At 60.9% G+C, this 20,924-nt stretch overlaps 9 protein-coding genes and 1 non-coding gene across 10 annotated transcripts; 8 read left to right on the top strand and 2 right to left on the bottom strand.

Moving 5' to 3' along the window:
- Positions 1 to 12: 12 nt before the first annotated feature.
- On the top strand, positions 13 to 2,362 carry LOC62_02G001996 (uncharacterized protein; the record flags this gene model as incomplete). The annotated part of the gene is made up of 7 exons (XM_062768497.1): positions 13 to 84; positions 124 to 188; positions 382 to 665; positions 1,344 to 1,486; positions 1,537 to 1,589; positions 1,632 to 1,711; positions 1,968 to 2,362. The coding sequence occupies 7 exons, from the start codon at positions 13 to 15 to the stop codon at positions 2,360 to 2,362; spliced, it is 1,092 nt and encodes a 363-aa protein (XP_062624481.1).
- On the top strand, positions 979 to 1,049 carry LOC62_02G001997. The gene has a single exon. It is a non-coding gene; the product is annotated as a tRNA-Gly (tRNA).
- Positions 2,363 to 3,539: 1,177 nt separating the features above from the next.
- Positions 3,540 to 5,042, top strand: LOC62_02G001998 (uncharacterized protein; the record flags this gene model as incomplete). Its single annotated transcript, XM_062768498.1, has 3 exons — positions 3,540 to 3,614; positions 3,662 to 3,844; positions 3,933 to 5,042. 3 exons carry the CDS (start codon positions 3,540 to 3,542, stop codon positions 5,040 to 5,042), a joined length of 1,368 nt encoding a protein of 455 aa, XP_062624482.1.
- A 617-nt stretch (positions 5,043 to 5,659) lies between these two features.
- On the top strand, positions 5,660 to 6,622 carry LOC62_02G001999 (uncharacterized protein; the record flags this gene model as incomplete). The annotated part of the gene is made up of 3 exons (XM_062768499.1): positions 5,660 to 5,877; positions 5,910 to 5,995; positions 6,033 to 6,622. The coding sequence occupies 3 exons, from the start codon at positions 5,660 to 5,662 to the stop codon at positions 6,620 to 6,622; spliced, it is 894 nt and encodes a 297-aa protein (XP_062624483.1).
- Positions 6,623 to 6,903: 281 nt separating this feature from the next.
- LOC62_02G002000 (uncharacterized protein) lies at positions 6,904 to 7,443 on the top strand (the record flags this gene model as incomplete). Its single annotated transcript, XM_062768500.1, has 1 exon — positions 6,904 to 7,443. The coding sequence occupies one exon, from the start codon at positions 6,904 to 6,906 to the stop codon at positions 7,441 to 7,443; it is 540 nt and encodes a 179-aa protein (XP_062624484.1).
- A 966-nt stretch (positions 7,444 to 8,409) lies between these two features.
- On the top strand, positions 8,410 to 10,224 carry LOC62_02G002001 (uncharacterized protein; the record flags this gene model as incomplete). Its single annotated transcript, XM_062768501.1, has 6 exons — positions 8,410 to 8,547; positions 8,581 to 8,633; positions 8,671 to 8,738; positions 8,785 to 9,134; positions 9,525 to 10,066; positions 10,155 to 10,224. 6 exons carry the CDS (start codon positions 8,410 to 8,412, stop codon positions 10,222 to 10,224), a joined length of 1,221 nt encoding a protein of 406 aa, XP_062624485.1.
- Positions 9,132 to 13,288, bottom strand: tpr1 (Tetratricopeptide repeat protein 1). The gene is made up of 10 exons (XM_062768502.1): positions 12,882 to 13,288; positions 12,722 to 12,838; positions 12,526 to 12,669; positions 12,388 to 12,488; positions 12,177 to 12,350; positions 11,091 to 12,138; positions 10,476 to 11,044; positions 10,298 to 10,435; positions 9,382 to 10,259; positions 9,132 to 9,335 (listed from the first exon to the last, which is right to left on the bottom strand). The coding sequence occupies exons 1-10, from the start codon at positions 13,102 to 13,104 to the stop codon at positions 9,176 to 9,178; spliced, it is 3,552 nt and encodes a 1,183-aa protein (XP_062624486.1). The 5' UTR covers positions 13,105 to 13,288; the 3' UTR covers positions 9,132 to 9,175.
- A 505-nt stretch (positions 13,289 to 13,793) lies between these two features.
- ths1 (Threonine--tRNA ligase, cytoplasmic) lies at positions 13,794 to 16,946 on the top strand (the record flags this gene model as incomplete). Its single annotated transcript, XM_062768503.1, has 5 exons — positions 13,794 to 14,510; positions 14,548 to 14,694; positions 14,733 to 15,282; positions 15,326 to 16,299; positions 16,357 to 16,946. The coding sequence occupies 4 exons, from the start codon at positions 13,794 to 13,796 to the stop codon at positions 16,129 to 16,131; spliced, it is 2,220 nt and encodes a 739-aa protein (XP_062624487.1). The 3' UTR covers positions 16,132 to 16,299; positions 16,357 to 16,946.
- SEH1 (Nucleoporin SEH1) lies at positions 16,232 to 17,470 on the bottom strand (the record flags this gene model as incomplete). Its single annotated transcript, XM_062768504.1, has 5 exons — positions 17,398 to 17,470; positions 17,319 to 17,348; positions 17,201 to 17,283; positions 16,357 to 17,158; positions 16,232 to 16,299 (listed from the first exon to the last, which is right to left on the bottom strand). Exons 1-5 carry the CDS (start codon positions 17,444 to 17,446, stop codon positions 16,232 to 16,234), a joined length of 1,032 nt encoding a protein of 343 aa, XP_062624488.1. The 5' UTR covers positions 17,447 to 17,470.
- A 299-nt stretch (positions 17,471 to 17,769) lies between these two features.
- SEC24 (Protein transport protein SEC24) lies at positions 17,770 to 20,915 on the top strand (the record flags this gene model as incomplete). Its single annotated transcript, XM_062768505.1, has 2 exons — positions 17,770 to 18,084; positions 18,130 to 20,915. The coding sequence occupies exons 1-2, from the start codon at positions 18,006 to 18,008 to the stop codon at positions 20,913 to 20,915; spliced, it is 2,865 nt and encodes a 954-aa protein (XP_062624489.1). The 5' UTR covers positions 17,770 to 18,005.
- Positions 20,916 to 20,924: the final 9 nt, after the last annotated feature.

Here is a 20,924-nt window from a genome sequence, read left to right on the forward strand (position 1 = left end):
TACCAAGCCACCATGGCATACAAGGAGGCTCTCAACCGGCAAGCACACCCCCACTCGCGCGAGCTTCCAGCCTTCAACGACGCCGTGAGTCCCTCCGCTGGCCGACACTCACCCCGGGGCCAGGGCATGCTCATGACGCGGTATCACAGCGAGACCATTGAGGCGTGGTACTGGATCTACGTGAACAAGTAGGCCGTCCCACGCACTTATGTAGCTGACGTCTGGCCGGCCACAGCGCCGCTGGGGACGTGGAAGCCGGACACGGCGTACACGGTGTTCAAGGACCGGAGTGATGAGATGAGTGATCGTGAGTGTCTCGACCTGGCAGCGGCTGAGACCAGTCTCCCCCGGGGGCCGGGTGAGCGTGCACACTCCGTACAGCAGCCGCGGCCTCCTTCGCCTCGCAGGTGCCCGCCCGCCCGAACCCCCGGTCTACGTGCTCTTCCTGTTCGCGTGGAACGAGCACCGGTGCGTACAGCACAACGAGCAAGTCACCACCGAGTGGCTCACCAGCCCCGTGCCTACCATCGGGCGGTGGCGCACCGTCCCGTTCGCCGGGTGGCCGCAGCTCCTCATGCTCGCGCATGCGTGGCACTCGTGCGCTGACAAGGCCGCGTTCTGGAAGAAATACATCATCACGGATGGCGCGTTCTCCATCTGGATGCGTGAGGAGGACGTTTTGGTGCTTGTGCGGGAGTTTGGGCGGCCTTGAGTGACGACGAGGGGAGGAAGAGGGAGGGGGGAGTACTCGAAGAGTGTGGGCCTAGAAAACTATGCATGCACAAGTCACACCCGCCTGCTCGCACTCTGCACCTTATCGTTTACCCCCAAGGTAGGCTTGTCTGACTCCAGCCCGGTTGGCTTGTTTGAAAACACCCCGGTAGGATTGTGTGGCACTACCCGGAATCCCTCTCCTCCTCTCTTCATAACTCCCCTCCGTGCGGAGCATCCAACACATCGTTCAAGAAGCGGTTTTCCACACTGTTGGTGAAACGGTATCATGCGTCGTTGCCATCGACGCGGCAGGGGTTCGACTCCCTTACAGTGTATAGAACTTGAGAAGACCGAGAGGTTCAGGTGTCTTTTGCCACTTGGTTTGCTCGCACCGCGGCTCGCACCAGGGTTGTGTGGCGCCACTTTCGCCACGCACCATTCTGAAACCTTTATCAGACACATCTCAAACGCACCCCCTGTCTGTGCTCAAGATTATCTGTTGTCCTGGAGCACTGATCTCATCCTTCTCGATGGCCAAAGCTGCCTCGTGGACGACTTAAAAGGAGGCCTCCCAGTCCAGTGGCAGGCCCCCCTCAAAGACTCTGACGTCATGGCACCCCCACCCCCAGCCCGCTCCTTTGCGGAGGAGGAGGCCCTCAAGCGCAGACCTATCGACAAGAAGGAGGAGGCCAAGCTATCGGACCTCGAGCTGGAGGAGCGGAAGCCCCGGCCATACAAACTCAGCGACGTGCTTCCCGCCTTCGACCGCCAGGTGAGTCGGTACATTTTCAGCGGCGCCACCGTGCCTGACATCCGATGCAGGGCAACCTCTCAACTCTTGACAAGTGGGACAAGGTCCAAGCGCGCATCTGGTGGTACGTGTTTCATTGCTTGTAGCACCTGATAACCCCCCTTAGGTACCCTGGACCATTGGGGAACTGGGAGCCCCACACCTGGGTCACGATTTACACCGACTCGAGCGAAGAGTACTGTCTCTGTGAGTAGACTCCTGCAGCATGGCTTATTCACCTCAGCACGCGATAATGTACATGAAGATCGCCGAGTATACGTTCATCATCGAGTGGGACACAATATGAAGTACGAGAATATCAAGAAGGCCAATCCCCCGCCGTGCGACGTATCTGTCAAGTTTCTGTTCGACTGGAATAAACACCGACACCGAGCCCTGCACACAAAAGAGAACGAGTGGAAGGTGAACCCAGCTCCAACCACAAAGCGCTACTATTCCACAGTGCAGAACCTTTCGAAGGAGCTTCGAGACGCCAACAACAACCACAACGACCCGCCAGACGTTCACCAAGGGACGCATCTATACGGGAATGGGTTCCAATACCAACCTATCGATTCCGACGAAGAGAAGGCGGCCAAAGACAAGGCGGCCAAAGACAAGGCGGCCAAAGACAAGGTGGCCAAAGACAAGAAGGCCAAAGAAAAGAAGGCCAAAGACAAGAAGTCCAAAGACACGAAGGCCAAAGACAAGAAGGACGACGACAAGAAGGACGACGACACGAAGAACAAACCCGCCGAGCCGCCAGGACCGCGATACTCTACGCGGACCAACAATGAGGCCGACTACGTCCAGCCAAAGATGGAAGATGGCTTCGTGCAGGTCCCGTTTGAGAGCTGATCACAGATCCACAGTCTCGCCGAGGTCTGGCACGCCTCCCCCGACAAGGACAATTTCTGGAGGGAGTACTCCGCCCTCCCTGGAGCCTTCAGTAGCCGCCTTCACAAGCGCCTGGTACTCGTAAATGAGTTTGTCAAGAAGCGCAAGCGGACCATAGCAGCGGCAGCTGCAGCGGCACCGGTGGCTCCACAGGCTCCGGTAGTGCCAGGGCCAGAGGTGGAGCCAGCGCCAGACCCAAAGCAAGAGCCAAAGCAAGAGCCAAAGCAAGAGCCAAAGCAAGAGCCAAAGCAAGAGCCAAAGCAAGAGCCAAAGCAAGAGCCAAAGCAAGAGCCAAAGCCAGAGCCAGAGGTAGCCGCAGAGCCAGAGCCAGAGGAGGCAGACGCAGAGGCGGCTACTTGAGTCCGATTAGAAATGTTGCAGTCCACCCCGCTGGATCGGGGTGCTATCGTATGTGTTATGAATCGTTGTTGAACTCCGCTGTCCCGGCGGCGGTGATCGGAGATATTCCCCCAGACCAAAAACCAATAACCCTCACCTCGCCTCACCTCGCCTCGCCTCGCCCTGTTTCACGACGGAGGCTCAGATTCCAGGCAAGACAGCAAGACATATTACAATGCAACGAATCACATACAGTGGCGATCACTGATCGCGGCGGCTCGCCCCGAAGTGTACCCCTAGACGTCACTTCGCACCGTCGAGGCCGAGGCCAAATCTTCCTTCTGCAGCCTCGTTTCGTGACACTCTGCAATGGGACAATGGGCCGTCCAGTCCTTTCGTTACTCGCACCGGCCGTAGTGAAACCACGCACCCCTCTGCTCTCAGCCGTCACGAGCTGCGGCGCTTCGGCCACGCACCTCCTTTGATCGCCACACTCCTCGTGCCAGTGCGAGCTGTGTCCCTCGCCCCGCGGACAATACACAACGAGGGACACACGGTTCATCCCCTTGGGACACATATTTCCTTCTCATTCACACGGGCGAGAGAATGTTTTTTGTCTGTTTGTGCGTGCCCAGGACGTGGATACAGTGTCGACAAGGATAAAAGGCCCGTCCCACAGCGCTCAACTCTCGTCAGCCCACTCTCTCCTTCCTCAACCCTAGCTAAACACCAAATCACCATCATGTCTAGGCTGCGCTCCTCGAACCCTTGTGTTCGCAGTCAGCAGTACCCTCCCACAATGAGCGACGCCGATAAGGCTACCATTCGCCGTGCGCACTTCGACCTCGAGCAAGTTCCCGGCTTTAACAGGCATGTGAGTTGCACTCTTTTCCCCCACACGCCCCTCCAACTGACCACCAGGGCAACCTCTACATCAAGTATCGAAGCTTCAACACCCGGGAATACCGGTACTACAAGTACGAGCTTCCCCCCACAGTCATCACTCACACAACCGCAGCTGGGACCGTAGAAACCGCAGTGAAATCTGGGAGCCTGGAACGGTGTGGACCCACTACCGCGACGGGAGCGATGAGCATTATGAATGTCAGTCCAACTCTGGCTCCTAACAAGCTGTGTGTGTGCAGTTCCTGATCCGACAGTTCATTTCACCGGCGCGTGTACTCTATCTAAGACAAGGGACACCCCGTACTCGCCGTTCCTTTCTCACGACCCTCGTCGAGTTCGCCCCATCGCAGTCCCGACCTACGTCAAGTTCCTCTTCAACTGGAATCAGAAGCACCATGCTTCCCTAGGAACTCTTCCACTGCCGCTCTCTTCACCCCAACGCCACACTCCCTCTCGGTTCGACCCGGTGGAGACGCCCGATATCGACACAGTTGGCGAGCTTCTTGCCCTGGCGGATGAGTGGGCCGAGAACCCGGCGAGGTTCTGGGTGCAGCACAGGTGGAACCGCTTCCGCTCTCCTGCCCAGGCCAGGCCCCAGACTCCATACCGCTCCAGGATCACTTTTGAGCCGGCTACTCCCGAGGACGAGGACGAGGAGGAGTCCGGTGTGGACGAGCTAGTCGACGAAATGAGCCACCTCGTGGTCGGCACCGGCGAGCAGCAGGCCGAGGTGAACGCCTTCACGGCCGAAGTGGAGGCCACGTTTCCTCCCCCGGGCCAGCCCAACGCTCTGACCGAAGAGTCTTTTGTTTTTGTCCCTGTTCCCGGCAGTGAGGCGGGAGGAACCCAAGGTGGCGACGGCAGCCCAGCCGTGGTTGACACGGCCAACGCAGACCCCTACGTCGTTGTAGCGGCCACCGACGGAGAGGCGGAGGGTTCGAGTGGCGGCGATGTGGCCGGAGGTGCCACTGATCCTGGTTCAGGTGCCACGCAGACCACCGAGGAGGAGGAGGAAGCCGTTCTGGTGGAGACGGAGGAGGAGGGCGGGGTCGGCGAGCCTGGCGCCGTGGAGGAGGAGGCCGCCCCAGTGATCGTGGAGGCGGAGGACGCGGTGCCAGAGGCCGGGGAGGCTGAGAACGCGGGACAGGTCTACCAGATTCCTTCTCACGGAGTCAGCTCCGTCTCGGGGCGTCTCCTCAACGCCATGCGCGTCGCCACCCCAGCCCTGCAGGCTATGTCGAATTGGGTAAGGAGCAGCTCGGCTCCTAGCCGTCCGATCATTGATGAAGCACGCACTGCTCTTCGCGAGCTCTCTGAGGTTCTCAACACCCTTAAAGAGCTGCTGCATGACCCCGCGACGGGGTACCCCTACCCCACGACTCCCCGCCGCCGGTAGACAACGACGACGCCGAACCTCCACCTCCCCTCCGTTCCGCTTCAGCACCGCCCTTTGACTGTCCACTGTGCATAGAGTTGATAGATTCCGCTCGAGCAGGTCCTCTGAGCCAAATGCATATATTTATGAACATTTCAGCGTTCTGGGGTGTATGTTAGACGCTGACAGCGGGAGACTGGACTGAGGACGGAGAACGTCGATTAAATCCGAAAAAAAAGTTCATTTTCCGTTGACAGTCTGAGGCCTCACTTGTGTCTCTCCTTTGACGGGATTCGGGATGACTACCGACTGGCTTCGTTCGATTGTAGCATGAGCGGTTGACTATGCCTTTGACAGAGGGAGCCCGTGGCACAGCGGCCTTCATCGCCGGCAGTGTGGCACAAGACATTCAGTCAATGCGCTCGACGACTTTCGAAACGCTCCTCCTGCATTGACTCCTTCCCCTGTCATCCTCCTGACCTGCCCTCCTACCTATGCGATGCACACCAGCTCTCATTGTACTTCTAAGTGACTTTAAACCTGCTCCTTAGTCGCTGCGATATATGCCTCAAGCTCACAGCTTCGCCCACCCTCCTCATCAACCTCACTACAACCAACGCCCCCACTTCCCCTCACCAATGGTCTACCCAGGCTACTCATCTCCCATCGCGGAGGAGTATGAACGCCACATCGCCCACGGAGAAGCTCTGGGTCCCCGCTCTCCCGAGGGGACGCTTGCCTCCGTCCCCGTGTTCTGTGCCGAGGTGGGCAAGGGTACCCGTGTGCCGTGCTCACCAACCCAGGGCCATCTTCACTGCAGCTATGTCAGCGGACGTATTCGGTCCCGCCGCTGGGTGTGAGTGGCCTCCATGACACCGCTGACCCCAGGTGGGGTATTCCAAACGAGGACACGGTGATCGTCCTGCGCGCCGTGATCACCCAGTACGAGGACGACAGCATCGAGATCTATAAGCGTGCGTGGTGGCGTCTCAACTAAGGCTGACGGCTCAGATTCACCCCTTAGCTACTACGAGGAGCCACTCGCGCGCCAGAGCCTCATCGCCTACGGCCCAAACCACAAGAGGAGAACTGTGGACGCCTTTCCTGTCGAAATCGAGGTGCCCGCCTACGTGGGCTTCCTGAAGGACTGGAACGACGAGCGCTGTCTGAGGAGTGATCTCCCACTCCAGTATGAGGTGTTCGGCGATGACGACTCGTACGACAAGTTCAACGATGATCCGGCCGCAGGGCTGTCTTCGAAGGAGCCCCACCAGGTCCCCGACATCTCAAGCGTCGACAGTCTCCTTCGCCTTACTGAAGAGTGGTTGCCGAACCAGGATGCTTTCTGGAGGACACACTCCTGGGACCAGCTCGACACTGCCTCGCTCGGATATGAGGTCCCACTCGTTTCAAGTGACACCGCCACTGACACTGAAGACAACGAGTTGATTCCGTCGACCCCGACGGCTAAGAGCATGAACAACGAAGAAGCTCCCAAGACACCGGAGCCGCGACGTAGGAAGCTCCGCATTCGGACTTGGACGCCACGGTCGCGGCGTGGTGGGCAGGCCGCTCACCCGACGAACTGTGCGGGTCAGTGAGATGGGCCTACGAAGTCTTGGTATAGGATCTCAAAGGTCGCTTTCAAAGGCTCAGGCAGTTATTATCATCGTTACATTCTCGTAGATGTGCATGCAGGAGTTGGTGGAGAAGGTGGTGTGCCGGTCGCATTGCTCCGATGAAAAGCGCCACACACTCGCTGGTCTCATCACTTTGACCCTCCCTGCCTGCCTATTTTAAGTGCCCCACAGGGAAATGGTCCCATCGAATCTTGCTCAACCACCCACAATCGACAACTGACAACATCCAACAGCTAGCAACCATGATCAATGTCCATCCCAGTGAAGACGTCATGGCCAACGACCTCCGCATCCTCACGACGGCACCGCAGAATATGAAACTTCCCGGAGTGAACAAGTACGGTAGCTGGCGCTCTGTGTACTCAGGCGACAAGATCAAATACCGCTACTGGAACCCGGAAAGGAACCGTCCTTGGGTGCTTCGCTCCGTAGCGACAGTCTACACGGACAACAGCATGAACGTGCACTTCGTTGCATCCCGCACGAGGTACGTCTTCCAGCAGGTTGGGGACCCCTCCCCGATCCTCAAAGAAACTGGACGACAGCACGGTGTGCCGGACTGCATTCGCTTCCTTCTCATGTGGAACTCTTTGCGCTGCGTGTCCCGCGGGATCCAGATCCAGGATCGAGGCGATCGCCACGTCCATGACTTCCATGGGGAGCCTCTGGCCCGACCCACGTTCAGCGTGGACGAACTTTACTCGATGACCAACAAGTGGTCCTCGAACCCCAACGATTTCTGGGACGACTACCCTGACAAGTGGTTCGCTGTGAGGGCTTAGCCTGTCTCGCCGAAGCGCGCGACCGGGACTCCTGAGGGGAGCAGGGGCTGGGGAGGTGGAAGGAGGGACAATGGACGGAGAGACGAGTCCCCCAGGAGACGGAGGGGGGAGCGCTTTTGGAGCGTAAGGACGAATGTGGAACCGACGAAGACGATCGAGGAAGGTGCGTTACCTTCACTGCAGCCCATGAGACCGCTGACGCCTACAGACGACAATCGAAGACGAACATTTGCCGAGTTTCGACCGGCAGGGCTGAAGTAGCCCCATGCTGCAGCTGGAGGGCGAGGGGCGGCCCGTGTGCCGGACCCTTCAGCTGAGCCCGAACCCACTTCCAGTCTCGACAGAACAGACACTGCGAGTGGCTTCGAAGATCGCCGCAGCGAGCGGGCGATAGGAGAAGGAGTGCGACGGTCGCCTCCCCTCGCGCAATGGAGCGCGAGGCATCAATTAGCTCTTACGACCGGCATGGGCCGAGTCAAGGACATGGGCATTGGGCCGCGTCATATAGACCGGCATGCCCGCACTACCCGGCACCTCAACACCGACAGTTGAGGCTGGCCCGGTGTGCATTTTACCGCCAGCAAGGTGCTAGCGGCGTGGAGTGCCGAGTGGCCTCCCCTCACTCAGCGGAGTGCGGGTACATCATACTAGGAGTGCCGAGTGGCCTCCCCTCGTGGCTTTTGCACGAGGCAGCAAAGACAGAGAGCTTGCAGTGCGCGTCCCCCCGCGACTGCGTCCACGCCCGCGAGGCCGTGGACCCCTGTGCATATGATGGACCAGACGTACTCTGGGCATGGTGTGCACAGGGAGCCACGGCGCGAGCGTGAGGTCAGCGCCGTCGTAGCCGCCGCACTGACCTTGTTCCAAGCGAACACGCGCGAACAATGGGCACTGACCACGCCGCAGAGCACGCAACAACACAACAACTCGCCAGTATCCACCCGTCCGTATACCAGACTATGCACCATGATTGAACTCGAGCCGCCCGAGTGCGCCCCCGCACCCGCAGAGAACTACCCCGCCGTTCCCGACTGCTTCGCGGCGCAGCAGGCGCGCCAGCGCGCCATCTTCCGCCCGGCCGAGCTGCCCGGCGTGAACCGGTACGTGAGTGCCGAGTCCTTACTCCACTGACGGAAGGGCAACTGGCGCACGATGTACGAGGGCAACGTGATATGGTACCGGTACTGGAAGTGAGCCATGAGCTAGCTAGTCGCGGGCTGACTTCAGTGTCGACGAGGACGACATGGGCCTCGTGGGGGCGATTATCACCGTGTACCGCGACGGCAGCATGGAGGGTGGGTTTGGGTTGGTTGGGGAGTGAGAGGGCTGACCCCGCGCAAGTCGACGAGGACGGCCACGGCGCAGGCTGGATCTACCCCGACTATCTTGACAAGAACGTCCGCTACCTCGTGCCCATTGCGCCGCACACTATCCCGCCGACAATCCACTTCCTGCTCTCGTGGAACTTGCGCCGCTGTGCCGATGTCGGCGGCCCACTGGTTGGCGCAGAGGCGACCAAGGCCCGCAACCTCGGCGACCCGCCACCGCTCGTGCGGCCAGACTACATCACAAACTGGCACCAGCTCACGCGCCTCACCCGCGTCTGGCTCGAGGACGAGGCGGGCTTCTGGGACAAGTACCGGTGGTACTACCTCCGTCACGCACTCTCCGACACTCTCCCAAGACCAAACGTAGGGCGATAACGCCGTGCTCTTCATAGATGCTATACTGTCTACTCATCGTCGTCGTCCTCGCTCTGCACCCCCGCGGGGGTGTTGTCCTCTGCGCCGCTAACATCGCCCGTACCGTTACCGGCTGCCGCCTCGCCAGCGTCCTCGCCGGCATCCTCGTCCAGGTCGTCGTCCGAGTCCTCGATGATAGCCTTGGACTTGCTGAAGGGTGTCAGTGCTGTTGACCTTCGGCATCGGTAGCACTCACAACTGCTTGCCGCCACGCCCCCGGCCGCCAGTGTCGTCGTCATCCGGGTCCTCACGTCGCCGTGACGACTGCTTCTTCTTCTGCCAGAGTCCGCTAACTTCCTCTCCTCCCACAGCACCCACCTTCGACTTCAACAGCGCCAGCGTCCTACGGCGGGCTGTGCCCTCATCCTCCTCGTCGCCCTCGCCCTCGCCGTCACCACCAGTCGGCGCCGCGTCGTCCGAGTCGACCTCCATATCGTCGTCATCGTCGCTGTCCTTCCTCTGCTTCTTCTTCTTGCTGCTGCGCTTCTTCTTGCGTGGCCGCTCGGCATCCTCCCCGTCGACGTCGTCATCGTCGACGATACCCGCGTCCTTGCGCTTCTTGCGCTGCTCGGCACGCTTCTCCTTGCGCGATTCCTCCTCGACCCGTCGTGCCTCAATCTCCTCCTGCCACTGGCGGGCCTCGTCACGTGCAGCCTTGCGCTGCTCGGCAAGCTCGGCAGCTTTGGCCTGGATCTCGGCTTGACGCTTGGCCGCGGCCTCGTTGATGCGCTCCTGCTCCGCAGCACGGACACGGCGTGCTTCCTCAACACGTGCAGCTGTCTCGCCCTCGAACGCCTCCTGTTTGGCGACCTGTTCTGGTGCCTTGCGGAGAAGACCTTCACCGTAGCGAGCACGCTGGTCGGCCATGTCGGCGTCGTAGGGTAAGGGACCGCTCTTGTCATCGGCCAGAGAGCGGAAGATGCCAACGGCGTCCTGGGCGTTCTTGAGTGCGAGCTGCAGCTCGCTCAGCGTCCTCTTCGACGGGTCGAGCGAGAGCATGATCTCAGCAGCTTTCTGCTGGATCATGGCAATGTTGTAGAGGATCGCACGGTCGCTAGGAAGGACATGCAGTGCCTGGTGGGTTAGTCACTCCGACCACGGATCCTACCCACCTTCGTCGCGTAGAACAGCGCCTGGCTCATGGCCGAGAAGTTTGACTCCTTGTTTGCGTACGCGTACCAGGCACGGCAGAGGTAGAGTAGCAGAGTAGACTTGCGTCCACCACCGGCAGAGTTAAGAGCCGCACCGTACTGTCTCGTCAGCTCTGCATCAAACCTGCGCTCAACTCACAGCCTCGATCGCGCGCTCCTCCTCGCCCCTGAGGAAGTAGCAGTGACCAATGTTCACGTTGACAGCTCCCTCGGGAAGAGAGTCCTTGATGCGGCCAAACACTGTCAAGGCCTGGCCTGCAAGCCGTGCGCGGAGCTTCGCCTCCTCCGCACTCCCCTGAGGCGGCTGAAGTGCCTTGGGAGTGAGTGTGTCCTCTGCCAGAGCGATAGCCAGGCCCTGGGCGGCGACCGCATTGGTGGGGTCGATGTTGAGTGCACGCTCGTATGCCTCAGCACTGCGGAGGAACTGCTTTGGCCTGTCGGCCAGCTCGGCAGACGATTTAGCTTCGCGACCAAGCGTAAAGTGAAGCCAGCCAAGAGCAGTGAACGTGTACACATCGTGGCCGAACTTGAGCGTTTGAGTCGCGAAATGGTGAGCCTCTCTGTACGAGCCGATGGAGATCAAGAACTTTGTGTACACGGAGCGAACTGCGACGTTGCCCTCGTCGGAATGCAAGCACTCCTTGAGCAGGTTGTTGGCCTCGGCATTGCGACCAGCGCTGGCGGCAAGGGCAGCGAGGCGAACCTTGGCTACGAGGGATTAGCTGGGAACGACGCACGCACATAGCCTACTCACACTCAACGTGCTCGGGATGCTGATGCAGCACATCACGGAACCACTTTGACGCCTTGACCACATCGCCAGCCTGCTCATGGGTACGGCCCAGGTCGTACGCCAGCACCGTCTTGAGCTGGTCCGCCTCCTTGGTGGTGGCGTCCTTGAGCTGGTGCAAGGCCTCCTGGTACCGCTCCTCGGCGACCTCAGTCGCTCCTTGTGACGAGAAGAGTGAAGCAAGGTTGGCCGACAGGCGCACAGCAGGGTAGTCGACAGGCTTGTCCTGAGACTGGCCCTGCGACTCGTCCACCTCCTCCGCGTCGGCCTTGATCGAAATGGCGCTCTGGTAGGCAGTGATTGCCTTCTCCACGCTCTCATCCTGCCAGAGCTTGGCCAGCTCCACAAAGGTGTCGGCGTCGCTGGCGATACCGCGCAGCTTGGCCCAGTCCTCCTCGGTCGTGGCAGCAGTGAAGACGTTCTGGATTTCGGAGAGGATGTTGCGAGCCGTGAGCTTGTTGCGGGCCTGCTCGTCGGCAGGCATACCGAGATGTGGGTAGGCGAGCAGCGACGCGTGCAGGACAGAAAACTCGAAGGGGCCCTTGCCACCCAGACGCTTGGCGGTCTGCTCCACAAAGTTGAGGGCCTCACGCAGGTTGCCAGTCTTGATAGCAATCTGGGCGAGGGTCAACTCGGCGATGATGTTGACGTCTTGTGGGTTCTCGGCCTTGGCAGCAGCGATAAACTTTCCGGCGTCGGCGACATCCCCGGCGATGAATCCCAGGCGACCACGCTCCGCATTGGAAAGAACAGTACTCCTCTTGTTGTCCGAGTACTGGATCGCACGCTCCGCCAGCTTGGAAGCAACCTCCACCTTGCCAGCCTGGCCGGTGATCGTGGCGAGAGCGAGGGCAGCGGCAGTGTTCTTGTTGTTAATCTTGAACGCCGCCTGTACATTGGCCACGCCCTCCGTCTCGTACGCCAACCGGTCAGCCATCGAGAATGACGGTTCGCGGGCAGAGTTCAATGACGACAAGCCAAGGAGAAGACGAGGTGCGTAAGCTCCGGGATCCTGTCACCATTAGCACCCAACTACACAGATCTACGCACCCTCTGAAGTGCACGGGTCCATGCTGCACGTGCACGCTCCTTGTCGCCAAGGACGTATGCGCAGAGGCCGAGACCGATACGCGGATCAGGGCTCATGTCCGGGTTGAGCTGCAGCATCTTCTGATATGTCACCAAAGCTGCGTCGTGTTGCCTCCTGGAGAATTGCAGGCGGGCCTAAATAGTCAGCGATGGACAGTTGCTTCCAACTCACATGAGCCGTAAGTCCAGCCAGGTTGTTTGGCTGTCTCTGCAACAATCTGTCGACGAAAGGAGCGGCGACAGCAGGCTGTCCACGGGCAAGGTAGAGAATAACTGAGGTGTGAGCGAAGTCTCTAGGGACGCCACCTACTCTTGGCCATGGTCACGCTGATGGGTTCGTCTTCGGGGCCAGCTCCGCCTGAGCGAAGCGCGTCCTCGGCACGCTCCAGCTGCTGTGTCGCCGCGATATAGTGATCGTCTTTTGTTCTCGTGCCCTGCGGGATTACATCGTACTCTGGTCCAGTCAGTCCATTGCCCCGAAAGCGAGGCCTCATCATCCTACGCACTGGCAAATGGAGAGATGGTCTTCGGTGCCGTCCGCGCAAGCGCGAGATGCAGGTGCGCGAACATGGCGTAGAGGTTGACGAGCGCGAAGTGGTCGACTGGCCTGGCCTGGGCGAAGACTGGACGCCGTCAGTATCAGCATTTCGTACCAGAACTACTCACATTCAATACCCTCGACGAGCAGCTCCTCGGTCTTGTTGAGCCGTCCGGCGCGCCAGTGCTCGCGAGCAATCTTTGTCCATGTCGGGCACTCCGCATTGAAACCCTTGAGCGCCTGGGCAATGTCCTCGTACTCGGGGTCGCCGAGCAGGTCGAGTGGAACGTCGAGCTGCTCGCCGTCGTGCACGAGCGTAATGACGCGGTCTGCTGCGTCGATGTCGGCCATGGTGATTCGAGGCGCTGTTTTTTGAGTCGGGGAGAGCAGATGGAGGAAGGTGCCTCGGCAGCAGCTCCTGAGCAGTAGCGGTATCGGTGTGTTTGACCTGGTTGCTACGTGCCGAGTTGCGCCTGCGAGAGGGGGGAGGAGGGAGGAGTTGGAGGTCGCGATACAAGATGGATGTAGAGTAAAGAGGCAGGTCGAGGTCGACACGAACAAGCTCGAGCGAGGCAGCGAGCATCACCAACATTCAAGATTGGTGGAGGGGTGTATAAAAAGGCGCGTGTGGCGTGTGGCATGCCTACATACACCGAGTCGGGCAAGCCCCTGACTCGAATTTCCAGCAATAGAGGCATCACACCCACTCACCCAGCCACCACATCCTCCTCGTGCGGGCAGGCAGCGGCGCGACGACTGGTGATCAAGCTCATGCACACTACATCTTGTCAGTCGACTCGAACGAAACCTTGCCACCTTGCACGTACACTGCTGGCGCGTATATGAGCACTAGCCGTTGGACACGAACAGCGCTCAACCTCCCCTCTCTTCCTGTTGCGACTACACGCCACACCCGACTACTCGCCCCGCCTCTAGCCCGGACCATTCACCAACGCTCGTTCCCCGCAGCGACCTCGAACGCACTGAGCAACAAGCCTATCCCTGCTTTACGCTCTATCCACACCACCACAATCAACAAAATGGCCGCCCCCGCCGCTGCCGCTACCCCCGCCCCCGCTGCCGCCGAGGCAAAGCCTGCCGCGCCTGCTCCTGCAGCTGGCGCCGGCGCCGGCAAGGACAAGAAGGAGAAGAAGGAGAAGAAGAAGGGCCCTCCTCCCTCTGGCGAGCTCAGCCCCCCGCCCGAGTTCTTCGAGGAGCGTATCAAGATCTTTGACGAGCACATGGCAAAGTACAAGGCCTTTGTCGCCGAGCAGCCCCGCGTCCCCATCACCGTCACCCTGCCTGACGGCAAGAAGATTGAGGGTACCGCCTGGGAGACCACCCCCCTGTCCATCGCCAAGGGCATCGCCGCATCTTTGGCTGACCGTGTCATTATTGCCAAGGTCAACAACCAGGAGCTGTGGGACCTGAACCGCCCGCTCGAGGCCTCGGTCGACCTCGCACTCCTCGACTTTGACTCTCCCGACAACGACTACGAGGCGCGCCAGGTCTTCTGGCACTCGTCGGCACACGTCCTCGGCGAGGCCTGTGAGCGCTCGTTTGAGGGATGCTGCCTCGGCTACGGTCCTCCCCTTCCCGAGGGTGGTTTCTTCTACGACATGGGCCTCGCCAACGAGCGCACCATCAACCAGGAGGACCACAAGTCCATTGAGCAGGTCGCGTCCAAGGTCGTCAAGGAGAAGCAGCCTTTCGAGCGTCTTTCGCTCCCCAAGGAGGTTCTCCTCGAGATGTTCAAGGTGGGTTGGCAGCATTGAGCTCTGCTGACACACCCAGTACAACAAGTACAAGCAGCACTACATCAACGACAAGGTCCCTGATGGCACCTCGTCGACCGTCTACCGCTGTGGCCCTCTTATCGACCTGTGTCTCGGTCCCCACGTCCCCCACACCGGCCGTATCAAGTCGCTTGCTGTTACCAAGGTGGGTGAAGATAGACGCGTTGTTTGCTAACCCACCAGAACTCGTCGTCATACTTCCTCGGTGATGCCAAGAACGACTCGTTCCAGCGTGTCTACGGCATGTCGTTCCCCGACTCGAAGCAGATGACCGAGTGGAAGAAGCTGCAGGAGGAGGCCGCCAAGCGCGACCACCGCAAGATCGGCAAGGACCAGGAGCTGTGGTTCTTCTCGGAGCTCAGCCCCGGTTCGCCCTTCATGCTCCCCCACGGCAAGCGTATCGAGAACGCGCTTATGAAGTTTGTGCGCGAGGAGTACCACAAGCGCAACTTTGTCGAGGTCGGCTCGCCCAACATGTTCAACTCGAAGCTCTGGCAGACCTCGGGTCACTGGCAGCACTACGCCAAGGACATGTTCACCCTCAAGGTCGAGGAGGAGCAGTTTGCCCTCAAGCCCATGAACTGCCCTGGCCACTGTGTCATCTTCGCTTCGCGTGACCGCACCTACCGTGAGCTCCCCATCCGCATGGCCGAGTTCGGTGTCCTCCACCGTAACGAGGCCACTGGTGCGCTTTCGGGCCTCACCCGTGTGAGGAGGTTCGTCCAGGACGATGGTAAGTTGGGTGGCCGGCATTTGCACAGAGCTCACCCTCCCAGCCCACATCTTCTGCACTGTCGACCAGATCGAGCAGGAGCTCTACGGCGCGTTCGACTTCCTCGACGCCATCTACAAGCCCTTCGGCTTCACCTACCGTGTCGGTCTCTCGACCCGTAACCCCGAGAAGTGGATGGGCGACCTCGCCGTCTGGGACAAGGCCGAGGCCTCGCTCCGCGCTGTGCTCGAGGACCGCGTGCCCGGCAACTGGCACACCAACCCCGAGGACGCCGCCTTCTACGGCCCCAAGCTCGACTTTGACCTCACCGACGCCCTCGGCCGCAAGTGGCAGTGTGGTACCATCCAGCTCGACTTCCAGCTGCCCGAGCGCTTCGACCTCGAGTACCGCGGCAAGGAGACTGCATCGGACGGCACTCAGTTCCACCGCCCCGTCATGATCCACCGTGCCATTCTCGGCTCGATCGAGCGCTTCCTCGCCATCATCACCGAGAACTGCGGTGGCAAGTGGCCCTTCTGGCTCTCACCACGCCAGGTCGTCGTCATCCCCGTCGCCGCCCCCTTCCGCGAGTACGCCACCCAGGTTGCTCAGCGCTTCTCGGACGCCGGCATCTACGCCGAGGCCGACCTGTCGGACAACACCCTCAACAAGAAGATCCGTACCGGCCAGACCCAGCAGTACAACTTCATCATGGTTGTCGGCGAGGACGAGTTCAAGGCCGACGCCGTCAACATCCGTAACCGTGACGACGAGGTCCAGGGCCGTGAGCAGACGGTCAAGATCGACGAGGCCATTGCCAAGCTTGTCGAGCTCCGCGACACCCGCGCATTGATTTCCAAGCTCAACTAGCAGCACCATCATAGTAGAGGAGGTAGTGACATGTGGTGTCTGTAATCATGCATTGATATCTGAGCGGTTACTATACAGCGGCAGCGTGCCCTATTGTCCTCTACTCGTCGCCGAGCGGCTCCTCTGCCGTCATCTTGCCGAGCAGCTTCCAGTTCTTGGCGTACGTTGCTGTGGTTGTCGTCAGTTCTGCGTCGGGCCACGGTCGCGAGCTGCTCGTCAACTTACGCTTGTATATCCTGATGACGCCCTCGTCGTCGGACGTAGTCAATGTCGTGCCGGTCGCGTTCCACTCGACCATGCCGACACGTGCGCCCTTGGGGAACTCGGCGACGACCTCGGACGACCAGATCCTCGGCGCACCCTCCTCGTCTCCGGGAGGCTGCACCTGCCAGATCCTGACCACGCCATCGCGCGATCCCGTCGCGATGAGGTGGTAGCTGCGGCCGCAGGACGGCGCCCATGCGATCGCGGTGAGCGGGGACGTGTTCCCGGGGGTCTGGAGCAGGGCCACGGCCTTGGGGAACGGATCCAGCGTCACAATCTTGGCCGTCGGCGCCGTGCCAGAGAAGACGGCGATGACGCTACCCCACCACTTCTCCTTGCACCAGCTGATTCCCCAGCCGCCAGTGGCTGCTTCGGCCGACGCCGGACCATCTCCAGGCGTCGAGGGTGCGGGCGGCTCCTCGCCGTGCGGCGCGGCGAGCGACGGGACGTGGACGTCAAACACGAGCGACCAGTCGTTCAGCTCGGGGTCGAGCGACGTGTGCACACGCAGATGCGAGTCGGTCGCGATGGAGGCCACGCGCAGCCCGTACGACGGGTTCGGGGGCGAGAACTCGACGGCGCGGACGGAGCCCTTGGCGCCGGTGAGCACCGCGCGCTCGGCCCAGCGCACCGATCCCCCCGTCGCGGACGGGCTGGGCAGCTCCTCCCATATCCTCACGGTGCGGTCGTGGCTCGAGGACGCGAGCAGCGGCCCGTGGATCGGGTGCGCGTAGGAAAGGTGAAGGATGGGAGCGTCGTGCGCCTGCAAGTCAGCATGGGTAGTTGATGGGGACCAAGTACCCACCTTCCACTCGGCCTCGGGCTCCCAGGTGCCATCTGGCATCTGGCGGAAGACCTTGATCTTGTGGTCTGCCGAGCAGGTGGCCACTGGGATGTCAGTGTCGCCGAGGGAAGGCACTCACGTCGCTCGCCGTAGAAGTCGTAGACGACGTCTGGGGGGTGTCAGCTGGTGGTCATGATGAAGGTTCGAGCTGCACTCACGCGTCACGAGGTCTGCGTGTCCTGTTGCGAGAAGACTTGTCTGCAGCATTGTTGTGGTTGTCTTTGTTGTCGATGGGATGGAGGGCCAAAACAACAAGCCAAAGTGTGGTTCCAAGGCGGCAGGTGCTTGAGTGACGACCTGCTTTGGTGAGTGCGGGGCCCACTGCCCTCCCCTATTCTAATTTCCGATTACACCGTGCACTGTTCGGTTTGTGGCAGCTCGTGGGCAGGCAGGGCCAGGGTCGTTTGGAGTGGCTCCTCCTGGCTGGCTGTCCACTGAGTGCGCTGGAAGGCACCACACTCAAGTGCACGTCACAATCGCACGCACGTCGGCACACACGGTGCTGCTGCTGGTCACCAACAAATCCATCACGGCCAACGACACGACATCATCATCATTCGGACACGACGACACACAACCCTTCCTACATCTCACACCTAATCTCCCCTCCCTCTCCACGTCCACCTCCCCCGTCACGTCCGCCTAAAACGGCCATCAACAGCGCTCGCAACGCAGCACACCTAAAGCATCAAGCAGAGCGAGCGAGCGAGCACTTGGCCGAACACTAGCACCACCAACCATCAACCGGCACCATACATCTCGCTCCATGAACGTCCAGGAGATTCACTTGCCCAACGGCTGGGAGGCGAGGTGGGACGCCCCGTCTGGTCAATATGTCTACTACAGTGAGGAGCTCGAGACGTCGCTGTTGCATAGAGCTAACCCCGCAGACACGGCAACGGGCCAGTCGCAGTGGGAGGTCCCAACCCAGCCAGTGCACGGCGGACCAGCTCAGTCGACGTCTCCGCCCCCACAGCACGCTGGCGGCCACTCTAAGAGGCGGCAGTACCCCACGCAGCAGATGGAGCAGGTGTACGGCACGGGCCAGCAGCCTCAGCAGGGAAGCTACTCTGTCGGCGGATACCAGCAGCAGCAGCCTCAGCAGCCCCAGCAGCCGGGCTACCCTCAGCAGGACGCGGCGCCCCAGTTCTTCACGCCCGGCGCCGCCGACCAGACGCAGCAGCAGCCAGGCTACCCTCAGCAGGGTGGCTATGTCCAGCCCCAGCAGCCACAGTACAACCAGCCCGGCGTCGACCAGGTCGCGGGCCAGTTCCAGAACCTGAATGTCGGCGGTCAGCCCCAGCAGCCCGCAGGCTACGGCGGACAGCAGTACGCTCCGCCGCAGCAGACGTTCGCCGAGCCCAAGCAGCTGCACCCCGTGCACACTGTCAACCTGATCGGCCTGCAGCCCGACGTGCGCGCGCTCGACGCCGCTCCCCCGCCCGCGCTTCTCCCCTCGAACGCGTCCGTCACAAACTCGCCCCACATTCTCCCCGACCCGTCGTACCAACGTTGCACGCTCTCGTCGATGCCCGCGACCCAGAGCCTGCTCAACAAGTCCAAGCTCCCGCTCGCGCTCGTCATGGCGCCTTACCGCTCGTTCAGAGAGTCGGACGGCGACGACCCGGTGCCTGTGGTTTCCGACTCGGTCATCGCCCGTTGCCGTCGCTGCCGAGTATACATCAACCCCTTTGTCACCTTCACCGAGGGCGGCAACCGCTGGAAGTGCTGCATGTGTGGTCTGAGCAACGAGGTGCCCCAGCTCTTTGACTGGGACTCTGCCGAGAACAAGCCTGCCGACCGCTGGGCCCGCAAGGAGCTCAACCACTCGGTCGTCGAGTTCATCGCCCCGACCGAATACATGGTTCGCCCTCCCCAGCCTCCAGTTTACTGCTTCGTGATCGACGTCAGCCAGCCTGCGATCCAATCGGGCATGGTGGCGACCGCGGCGCGTTCGATCCTCGAGTCGCTCGACAACATCCCCAACGAGGACAGGCGGACCAAGATTGCCTTCATTGCCGTGTCGACCAGCCTGCACTTCTTCTCCCTCCCCGGTGGTCCCGACCAGGAGGCCTCGATGCTGGTTGTGTCGGATCTCACTGATGTGTTCCTGCCCCAGCCTGTCGACCTCCTTGTCAACCTCACCGAGTCGCGCCCTGCCATCGAGAACCTGCTCGGCAAGCTCAGCGAGATGTTCCAGGACCAGCACGTCGTCGGCAACGCCTTCGGCTCGGGTCTCCAGGCCGCCCACGAGCTGATCGGCAAGATTGGCGGCAAGATTGTCGCGCTCTCCGCCTCGCTCCCGACTCTCGGCACTGGTGCTCTCAAGCCCCGTGACGACCCCAAGCTCCTCGGCACGTCCAAGGAGAGCTCGCTCCTCGTCGCCGCCAACAGCTTCTACAAGACTTTTGCTATCGAGTGCTCAAAGTCGCAGGTGTCGGTCGACATGTTCCTGTTCTCCTCGTCGTACACCGACGTCGCCACCCTGTCTTGCCTGCCCCGCTACACTGCCGGCCAGACGTACCTGTACCCCGGCTTCAACGCATCGCGCTCAGAGGACACGATCAAGTTTGCCACCGAGTTTGGCAAGTCGCTTGCCGCGCCCATCGGTCTCGAGGCCGTCATCCGTGTGCGTGCGTCGCGCGGTATCCGCATGTCGGCATTCCACGGCAACTTCTTCATCCGCTCCACGGACCTCCTCGCTCTTCCCGTGCTTCCTCTTGACCAGAACTACGTTATTGAGCTGCAATTGGAAGAGGACCTGAAGCAGCCATTCGTCGTGCTCCAGACCGCCATCTTGCATACCACGTGCTACGGCGAGCGCCGTATCCGAGTTATCACCCAGGCCATGCCTACGACCGACTCGATCGCGCAGCTGTACGCGTCCGCCGACCAGGTCGCCATTGCGTCGTGGCTCGCCAACAAGGCGGTCGAGAAGACGCTATCTGGCGGCTCCCTCGACGATGCCCGCAACCTTGTCACCAACAAGGTCAGCGACCAGCTGTCTGTGTACAAGAACCAGATTGCTGGCTCTGCCGGTGCCTCGGCCCAGCTCGCTGTCCCCGCCAACCTCGCCCTGCTGCCTCTACTGGCTTGCGCGCTCGTCAAGCACGTGGGCCTGCGCGAGGGCTCGACGATCCCTCCCGACCTCCGCGCGTACGCGCAGGACCTGCTCACGACGCTGCCAACACAGTCGCTCATCCCCTACATCCACGCGCGCTTCTACTCGCTGCACAACATGCCAGCCGAGGCCGGCACGATCGGCGAGCACGGTGTCATCCTGCCTTCACCACTCAACCTGACGTCGGAGCGACTCGAGCGCCACGGTCTGTTCCTCATCGAGGACGGCCAGAACATGTTCCTCTGGGTCGGGCAGGAGGCTGTGCCCAAGCTCATCCAGGACGTGTTCGACTTGGATTCGTACGCGGACCTGCAGGGCGGCAAGTACACGCTGCCCGTGCTGGACAACAGCTTCAACACGCGTGTCAACGCTATTATCGCCAAGACGCGCGAGCTCCGTCGCGGCGTGTACCGCCCGCACTTGTATGTTGTCAAGTCGGACGCCGAGCCTGCACTGCGCTCGTGGGCTCTGAGCCTGCTCATTGAGGACCGCATGGACCACATGAGCAGCTATGCTCAGTACCTTACTAGGATTAAGAACAAGGTGAGCAGCTAATTGGGCTGG

Source organism: Vanrija pseudolonga, chromosome 2 (assembly GCF_020906515.1).
Source record: "Vanrija pseudolonga chromosome 2, complete sequence".
NCBI lineage: Eukaryota > Fungi > Basidiomycota > Tremellomycetes > Trichosporonales > Trichosporonaceae > Vanrija > Vanrija pseudolonga.